At 32.7% G+C, this 10,704-nt stretch overlaps 1 protein-coding gene across 1 annotated transcript; it reads left to right on the plus strand.

The window, feature by feature from the left end:
- Nucleotides 1-84: 84 nt before the first annotated feature.
- On the plus strand, nt 85-9,864 carry LOC140432268 (uncharacterized; the record flags this gene model as incomplete). Its single annotated transcript, XM_072520081.1, has 3 exons — nt 85-523; nt 8,739-9,596; nt 9,701-9,864. Coding segments are annotated over exons 1-3 (1,346 nt in total), but the record flags the coding sequence as incomplete, so codon positions are not given.
- Between the last annotated feature and the right edge of the window lie 840 nt (nt 9,865-10,704).

The raw sequence follows: 10,704 nt of genomic DNA on the forward strand, positions 1-10,704 counted from the left end.
CGCGCTATCTCAGAGTTTCAATAGTAGTACATTCTACATTTGATAGTGGTTAATGAAAGACTAACAATAGTACATCTAATGTTGTAGATTTGTCAGAATCTGGAACTTTCTACATAGTGAGAGGAGGAGGAGCCTGTCAAGATATAGTAATTGCTTTATTTATCTTTAATTTGAGATACTTAGTAGTTGGATTTTAAATATGAATAAACTTCTTAAAAGTGTACGTTTATCAAATAATAAGGATGACATTATAAAAAAGTCAATAACCAGACAACTGTCAGACAGCTGCAAGGAAATACATTATGCTGGAGTTGAAGAAAACAAATCTCCTAATCTTTCAGAGTATTCGACTACAGAAGCAGCAACTACATTGTGTACAGCAATTGAAGCCATCTTCCTACATGGATTAAGAGATACTTTGATTCATAGATTTAAGAAAGCTCTAGCTGATGTAGACGAACAACCAGAACCAAGCTTTTGGGCCCCTCTATTGGTTATTTCTCATAGACAAATCATTGAACAGGTAAGAATTTCTCCTCATTTAACTTTCACACACTCATTATACTACATTGACTAAGTCAAATGCTTGTCATATTTAACAATAATTGCCGAATATAATTTTTCATCTCATTTACATATGCCATATTGCTCAATAAGTTTCAGGCCTGACATAAATAGCCCCACCCAGGTTTTACATGGTGCAAACATAGGTCAAATGTGATATGTGCAATAAATCTTAACTACTTTTCTTGAAATATAACTTTCGAGAAAAATAAACTAAAACATCTTTAATTAATATGTTATTTTTAATTTTTTTATATTGAAATTAACGTGTCTCGACAGCTATGGCCATTGACATGGGTACAAAAATGTCTGTTGTATTACATTTAAGTTAAATACAGTAAGTCACATTGGAGTTATTTAAATACAGTCTCTTACATCACAAATCACTATAATCTATTATAATATTTGTTATATAAGATGATAACCTGCAATCTTTTAAAAAGTCAATTATACACTATACACTTTTAGTGAATTCTGCTTGAGGTTATCGTTTATATTATGTGCTAGTCTATAAAATCTATAATAACTACACTCTATGAATAAGTGTTCTACTCTAAGGCGATGAAAATCACAATGTTCGCAAGCAGGTGGATTTTCGGAATTCATGAGGTATCCGTGAGTGAGGCGGGTGTGACCTATACAAAGTCTTCGAATGATTATTTTGGCCCTCCTCGTCAGTTTTGTGTTTTGTCCATTCCATAGGTGCTGTTAGATCGTGATGAAGTTGATATTTTTCTAGGCATAAGTCAAAACAACTTGCCTTTGCCTTTCTTGCTGCAATATCTGCGGATTCATTTCCACTGAAAGAAACAGAAAGTATTTTCTATAAATGCGGTCATGTTATCAGAAGGAATGCAAAAAATTTGGGGGGATTGATGGTATATATCCTTAATAGACTGTTTTGCAGTTTCAGTAGGAGCGTTTTGGGAAGGAGAGCTCACCCTTTGTTTCTTTTTTGGTTTTTTGGTATTTATTTTATGGGGAGGCATCATATCAGAACTAGTTCTGGAATTACTATCGGTATAACTGGTTTGAACTTTAGGGTATCCCCGTTTATTTGTAGAGGAGGGAGCTGATTGGCTGATCTAGTTCCGTTGTGTTTTGAGTAGGTTCCACATTGCAGTCTTCGGTATTTTGTTGATTGTTTGTAGAATTTATACTAGTGTCTTCGGGTATTGTTGATTGGTCGATTATTATTACACTAGTTCGGGGAGGATTCGAACAGTGTGAGGCAATATGGCCTGCTTGCAGATAAAGCAAGAAACAAATTCTCACTAAAATCAATCAACACAAATTAAATCATACAACACAACTTTCGCCAGTGTCATATGATCAGTAGAATTGGATATTGAAGATGCACATATAAAAGACCACCTTACAAATAACGGGATAAATCACAGATACTGCAAAATAATTACATCAAGAAAAACCGAGAAACATACCTCTGATTAGAATAATTGAATCATTTTCTCCCATGCTCATTATCTATCCACTCTGCTGACAACTGCATCATGTTAATAAGTAGGAAATGCCAAGGAAAACATCCAACACAAATGTGCACCTCTCCTCTTCAGGAGAAATGTTTGTCATGCAATGCTGAAGACCACCAAGCATGGCCACCTAAATATCCTAACAGACCAACTGACACATAAAGTCCATGAACAAAAAATCCTATGAAATTCCATCAGAAATTACTGGTACAAGCCGAATACATTCATCAACGATGTATCATGATCATATTACATAAACCCTCCAAGAATAAACAACCCCCCAATAACTGCATCCACGTTTCGTTCCCCTTCAAAGACTAAATTTTATCACGTCACTAAAGCACCCTTTATGATAATTCAATAATCATTGGCGATTTTAATCCAAAGTCAACACCCCACGTTTGAAGCAAATCAAATGTTTCCTTCAAAATTCTAATTTTTGTCGAATATCTACAGCTCACATGTTTATCATGACATATAACCCAAGGATACCTCCGGATATATTACTATTTTCTAAAAATATTATAAATAATATCACAAATGTGCTTGAAACTCCAGATCTGGGAATTGACCATCTGGCTCTCCAATTTGATTTTAATGTATAGCTTGATGCTAATCATATTAATGAAGTTAAGCTGCCTAACAGAGCAAAATGTAAATAGTAGAATGTAACATTTTTAAATGTAAGACATTAAAGTACATGAAATGTAAGTACATTAAAAATTTCAACACTTGTCTAAATTAATAATAGAAAACTCACCTAAGCAAAACAAATCACATTTTAATTCAAATCTTCCACCCTTCATTTGATCTCTAATTAAATTAAAGTGAGAGTTACTCAGGAGATCCAAATCAATGATGAATGTGAATTAAAATCACAATTTAACGAACTAAACAAAGATATCCACAAACTTATATCACAATTTATACAACATAAATGGATCCTAGCATGTAAGAGTAGGTATAAACTGCATGAAGTGTAAAATATACTGAAGTGAAATAAAAAAACTATCCAAATATAAATCATTTAGACAACAAATTTTAGAAATCCAGTATATGATGGCCAGTCATATAGTAAGGACGAAGAAAAATGTAATGCTTTTGCAAAGTTCCTTGAAGCAACGTACGAATTTAGTGAGGACAATGATTTTAATAGAGATACCTTAGATGACGTGGATAATTGGTTTGGAAATTTTTATGAGAACGATCGTATTCAGAATGCCTTTCGATTCATCACAGAAGATGAATATGACGAAGATTTATATAAGGAAAAAATCAGCTCCAGGCAAAGATTCCATTAACTGTAAAATCATTAATCACCTAGATCCTGTCATTCATAAGGAAATAAGGAGCATCTGTGACTATTGGATGATGAATAATTTCTTCCCTGATGAATGGAAGACGGCTGTTGTAATAATTATTCGTAAACCTAATACTAAGCACAAATTACCGTCCAATTTTTGAGAAAATTATTAACAAATTCCAACACACTAGTTTGGGTTTAAGAAAAAATCATTAACAATCCATCCTCTTTCAATTAACAATCTTCAATCTTAACAATCCTCAACAATTGTTAACGATTTTCTAAAAAGACGCAGTAGTATAGTCAAAATTAATGGAACATATTCCCAAGTGATAACCTTCCATAGAGGTATCAATCCGCCAATGAACAAGCAGGATTGCTTGTTAAGAGGAAGAAGAATAAGAAGATAAAATATAACTTGGATACGCCGAAATTTATTGGCAGACAATGTATATTTCAAAATAATTTTAAAATGTAGCATTTATCAAATTACAAACTAATAATTTAAAATTTTTTAAATTTTTTTACTCTTTCGCTGTAATCTTCCGTTCCAATAGTGGTGATTCACCCTGTATACGAAAAATTTTTATGTATGTAATTGTTATTATTACTTACATGAAAATAAAATTAAAGCTGTACTTGTTTTTTTTTAGTTACATCTTATCTAAAGCGTTAATAAATATGTAATGTTAAACAATATAAAAATTTAACTATTTTTATTAGACCTATAATAATTACATACCTGTATCTGTCAATTAAAGAGACAAGTATTTATAATGCATTGTTTTGTATTCAACTATGCATATCCTTTTATTAGTGAAATTAATTAACTACAACTACACAGTGCTTAATACGGCTCTGATTAGAATGAATTATATATCGACAATCTAATAGCAATACGTGCCTGAGAGTTTTGGCAACAATGATCTCCATAAGCGCAATGTTATTTTCTTAACTTAAAACAAAGTATAGAGCAAAACATTTTACAAGCGTAACACACAAGAATGAGTGAATTAATTGATTTGCAGACCCATGGTGGAATATGGTTCTAACAGTTTTTTATAATTGTAAAGGTCCTGTTAAAAATAATATAAAAGTGGGTGAAACAGTCAACCTTACACAAATTACTAGGATGCGTCATTCTGATAACCCCCTTCATAATCCATCAAATATAACACTTTACAGCAAAACTGGAAAAGAAAATATAAATGAGAGATTCAATAATTTGGATAAATATTTCTCTATTAAAGAAAAAAACATGAAATTGATTGAGCCTCACGTTATGCAGATACCTGAAGACACTCACTGTATATATCCAGAGAGAACTCTATTTGAAGAAATCCTTTACATGTCAAGATAATAAACATTTCCTTCCATGGTACTACCTTATTAGTCTGACAATATTGTAATTACCAATATTTTTTAACTATTTTATTATATTTAGTCTTAAAAAAATAATTTTATGCATCCATACTAATTCTATAAATCGACTGAAAGACTTCGGTCCATGGCCTTTTGGTACTTAGTATCTTCTTCTTCTATTTCTTGGAGATCTTTCGGTCTGTTTAATTCTGAAGCTGCCTCTGGTTAATTTCCTGGGAGGTAGATTGCCAACTATCCCTCCATCTTTTAGGTGGTCTTCCGGGAGGTCTTCAACCGGGCGGGTTGTTTTCTAGGGCAATTTTTGGGAGTCTATTCTCATCCATTGTGGTCACATATGGATGTGAAACGTGGACCCTCTTAACCACTGATGAAAATCAACTGAGAATATTTGAGCGCAAAATACTAAGGAAGATATTTGGACCAACCCAATGCAGCGATAGTTCGTGGAGAATTAAAATGAACCACGAGCTGGATGAACTAATGCAGAGCGCAGATATTGTCAGATTTGTAAAGTCACAAAGACTAAACTGGCTTGGTCACCTAGAAAGAATGCCAGATAATCGAGCTGTAAAAGTAGTCCAGAGATGGAAGCCTCAAGGAAACAGAACAAGAGGAAGGCCCCGTAAAAGATGGATAGACGACGTAGAGAGGGATCTTAAAACCATGAACATCAGGCAGTGGCGAAGGAAAGTATCCGACAGGGCAGAATGGAAGAACATTGTTAAGCAGGCCAAGACTCACAAAGGGTTGTAGCGCCATCAGAAGAAGAAGAAGATTCTCATCCATTCGTCTTACATGATTGTACCACATCCTCTTAAGCTGCCTTCCCCATCTTACAATATCTTCAATTTTGCACTGCTCTCTAACGTACGTATTTCTCACCCTGTCTCTTCTTGTTTTGTCCACTATTGTTCTTAGGGTTTTCATTTCGGCAACCCTTAGCATCTGTTTCGTTTTGTTGGTATTTTCCCGTACTTCTACGCCATATGTCATGATCGGTCGTATGCAAGTCTTGTAGATTCTAATTTTACTATCTGTGCGCATATACGGATTTGACCAAACTATTTCCCGCAGACATCCGGACAATGCGGATGCTTTGTTGATCTGACTCCTTAGGTCCTTTACTGGGTCGTGTGTGTTTGATATATCTATGCCTAGATATCTGAATTGCATCACCTGTTCTATGGGGTTGTTCTCAACCACTAACTTACATCTGAGCTTAGTCAGAGAACAACCGAACACAGAGAAGCGACAGTCCTTTGAAGTTACGTGGCCAAGCCGCCAATGACAGCTAACAACCAGAAAATTAATAGTCAGTGGGCATATCACACAATATAAATTCTTAAGAGCGTAGGCGCAAAATTTCGGGCCAATGTTTTTTAAATGCATTCATTTTTTTCGAATCTTGAAAAAACTAATAAGTATTTTTGAAAAATTTAAAAGCAGAATGAAAGACTACATTATTACTGAGGGCCGAAAGCACCTGACAACTTCTATAATGTTTATTTTAATAAGTTACAGGGGTGAAAAAAAAAAAAGAGAAAATTTAGTGTGATTTTTAATTTCAAATATCTCATTCAAAAAAACTTTTTGTTTATTCTAAGGGACTTTCGGCCTTCGGTAATAATGTAATCTTTCATTTTGTGTTTACATTTTTCAAAAATGTTTTGTTATTTTTCTCAGGATTCGAAAAAAATGATTGTATTTAAAAAGCATTTGCCCGAAATTTTGCGCCTACGCTCTTAAGCGAAACAAAGAAATTACTAAAAATCTTAAAATTACAACAGAACAAGACTTCAAAATTTCAAAAACATGGTTGCAAATAAACAAACTTACATTAAATTATGAAAAAACTAAATAGGTACTCATCTACTTTTTGCTATATACAAAAGTTGTCTGCCAATTTTTAATTCGTTAAATATAAATAACAAAGATCATTGAAGGTACTGCGTCATGCGCCAATGTTTTTCTTCTATTTCCTTTTACAATAACATTATCTTCAAAATGCAGTTCACAAATCCTATAATTATTATAAAGTGAATCCATTTTGAATAACAAATCTTCTCGTATGCAAGCTTCTATCCACACTTTGGCACTACAAATTTTTAACAGAACAAATTTTAAACAAAGAACTTTTTCTGTATTTATAAATAATACTTGATTACTTACAACTATAAGAGTATTAGTATATTCTAAGTATATTGTAAGTAATGAAATATTTAACTTTTGTCAATATCTAATCTTAATAAATTTACAGTTTTCTCCTGACTAAGTCACAAAAATGTCACTAAATATTGAGATATGCAACAAATAAAGTTTTAATATTTTTTATTTGTAATTCCCATTTAAAACTCCTAAATATTTTATGTACTTCGATCCATATATTTGATCTTTTTTATTTATATTTAACGAATTAAAAATTGGCAGAAAACTTTTGTATATAGCAAAAAGTAGATGAGTACCTATTTAGTTTTTTCATAATTTAATGTAAGTTTGTTTATTTGCAACCATGTTTTTGCAATTTTGAAGTCTTGTTCTGTTGTAATTTTAAGATTTTCCCAATTATCGGTCTAATTATGTTTCCAACAATTTTTAGTTTGAGCATTTTAGTAATTTCTTTGTTTCGTTTAAGAGCGTAGGCGCAAAATTTCGGGCCAATGCCCGAAATTTTGCGCCTACGCTACATTTTTTTGGAATCCTGAGAAAACTAACAAATATTTTTGAAAAATTTAAACACAGAATGATTACATAATTACCGAGGGCCGAAAGTCCCTTAGAATAAACAAAAAGTTTTTTTGAATGAGATATTTGAAATTAAAAATCACACTAAATTTTCTCTTTTTTTTTTTCACCCCTGTAACTTATTAAAATAAACATTATAGAAGTTTTCGGAGACTTTTGGCCCTCAGTAATAATGTGGTCTTTCATTCTGCGTTTAAATTTTTCAAAAATACTTATTAGTTTTTTCAGGATTCGAAAAAAATGAATACATTTAAAAAACATTTGCCCAAAATTTTGCGCCTACGCTCTTAAATCAAATATTCTCGTGTATAAAACCCTCTATATATTTTTATTTCCTAAAAAGACTATATTCGTATTGTTGTCTTCGAGCGCGCTGACACCAGGCCACCATATGTTGATTTTTTGACCTGAGCCTTCGGAGACCTGCGTTTTTCAATAAAAGAAATAGCACTGACACCAAATTTAATGTTTTCATTTTGAACTATCCCTTGGCAGACCAAAGTTTATTTTTTATAGCTCGGACAGACACGTCGCCGTCGGCTTACTGTTCGAAAGTCAAACCAATACTATTATGTAATAACTAATAATAATTACAAAGCTACAAAACAAAATAGTAATTACCTGTTATTATTCTTAGGAAATCTAAATAAACTTATTCTTTTTCCTGTCACAGATGAACATCCGCGAATCCCACAAATATATCCAGACATTTTAAATATAAATTAAACTTTAACTATAAACTATAACTATAAACTTATATATTTAACTATAACTATAAACTATAACTATAACCTTTTAACTATAAATAAATTATGTAAATGGTCAAATACACTTGTTGTGTCGAGTATTTACCATAGACGCCTACGGACTATCGAAAACAACCAGAATTAAAGAATAAGCACGTGTTTTTGACAGTTAAACAACCAGAATCGGGCATGCGTATACAAAAATGGTACACGCTTTTGGACCGTTATGTCGCTTCTATGTGTGTTCGGTTATTCTATGGCTTAGTATCAATAAAGTATATTTCCCTCTCTCTCAGCTAGTTTTTTATGATTAATGCAGTAATTCTAAATAAATAAAAAAAAGTTGAATTTTGTATAAAAGATGTTTTATTAGTTAGGCGGGACTTATTGAATAATGTGATATATTTAATTATTATTTTTATTCCTCTGTAAAAGGAATACTTTGATAATACGATAATACTTTGGCGTTAGATTCTGGTGTTGCTATCAATAGTTCATTTACTGTTTTAGATTACAAATTTATCGCAAATTACCACAGAGGTGGGTCAATGCCGCGTCTGGATACGTCTAGCTTTGAACGATTGCCTGCTTTCTTCGTACTTAATGAGCATTCGACAGGATTCTTCTTCTTTAAAATCATACTACAAAGTTAACGCATATGTGAGAGATGGAGAACTTTTAGATGTAGCACAGCGATTAATAGAAGGCGTGGAAGCATTCAAAAGTTTTACTTTGCCATTTAACTCCAGTTTACTAAATACGTGGCCACTACCGAGTCTAATCTTATCAGGTATTTGGTCTCCGACTTTAAAATCCTGTCCAGTTGCACCCTGTGATGATGTAGCCCAGAGTATATCCATAACAGAGTCAATGAAAACTCAGTCTAACTTCGAAAACAGTTCTGATACAGCTTCCATATGTTCTGTAATGTCCTATAATTCCCAGAGTTCAGGGTTGCGACAAATTGTGTCTTTATCTGAAGATGAAGTTCTAAAAATTATTTTAGCTAAAGATAAGGACCAGACGAGCAATTCTCAATCTTTTGATGATTTGAGGTCTGTGTCTGGTTCCGATCATGACAGAAACAGTGACTTGAATAATATTAATTATACTGTTGGTAATTCTTTAAGTAAAAGAACTGGTTGGTCATTTGATGAAACTCAGTTGCCTGAGAGTACTGAACCTGAAGCGACAAATGATGAATGTCAAGAAAAACTTGTTAAAGAAGAACCAAAATCTATGGAGACTAGTTTTAATGCTCTTATTGAAAGTTACAACATGCTTAGCGGTGCCTTCATTAAGACGCCTGATTTTCGAGATGTTTGGCAGAAATTGGGAGATAAAAATGAAGAGCCAAAAGAAATTACGGTAAGAATTTTACAAATTTTTACTGTTAAAGGAAAACATGTTAATACGAACATGTGAGAACGAATAAATACAGTTTCTTGTTAATAATACATATTTGTTTCCAGGTTGAACCAAAAGAGCCGACTGTTATAACATTCAATCCGGCGACCAGACCAGAAGTAAGTTTTGCTTTACAAGTGGGAAAGATTGCACAAGAAAAGGGGTTGGATTTACAGAATTATGAATGTGCCGATTGTAGAAAATCTATAGCATTAGACACTAAGCCAAAGTAAGTAATATAAAATAAAATAAATGGTAAAAAATAAAAGAAAACAATTGGTTTTTTATTGTTTTTGTACTAAGGTTGTTTAAGTGAATTCTTATGATTTCGTCACACAATAAATTGGGTTCACTCCAGATTTGATTTCCAAGAGTGTTTATTTGACTTAAACTGTTTTTTGTTTATATGTGTTACCATATATTTGTCGGTAGATTACGTGATAGGCCGACTATACTCAAAAGCACTACGAAACCTGATAGAAAATGATATTAAAGACAAACAACCCGAAGAACAAGCGGGATTTAGGGCGGACGCTCCACCATGGATAATATTTTCACATTAAAAATTGCAATGGAAAAACGAGTGCAGAGAAATAGAGAAACCCATATAGCTTTAATAGATTTGGAAAAAGCATATGACAGTGTACCAATCTCCCAACTATGGATAAAAATGGGTAACTTGAAAATAAACCCAATTCTTATTAACGCCACTCAAAAATACTACGAACAAAACTTTGCAAGAATTAAATGGGACAAGAAATCACCTCTCCTTTTCAAATAACAAAGAGACTAAGACAAGGCTGCTGTCTGTCACCCACCTTATTTAAAGTATATTTGGACAGATCCTTAGTGAAATGGGTAAAAAAATGTAGAAACATGGGAATAACGTGGAAGAAAACACGTTATATACACTTTTCTTTGCGGATGACCAGGTAGTAATTGCCGAAGACAGCTACGATCTTAGCTATATGGTAAGAAAACTGCAAGAAGAATATGAGGTGGCAGGTCTAAACATGAATATGACAAAATGTAAATATCTCTCAGTGGGAACAGATTTTCATTTTCAACA

This window comes from Diabrotica undecimpunctata, unplaced genomic scaffold (assembly GCF_040954645.1).
Source record: "Diabrotica undecimpunctata isolate CICGRU unplaced genomic scaffold, icDiaUnde3 ctg00003432.1, whole genome shotgun sequence".
Taxonomy (NCBI): domain Eukaryota; kingdom Metazoa; phylum Arthropoda; class Insecta; order Coleoptera; family Chrysomelidae; genus Diabrotica; species Diabrotica undecimpunctata.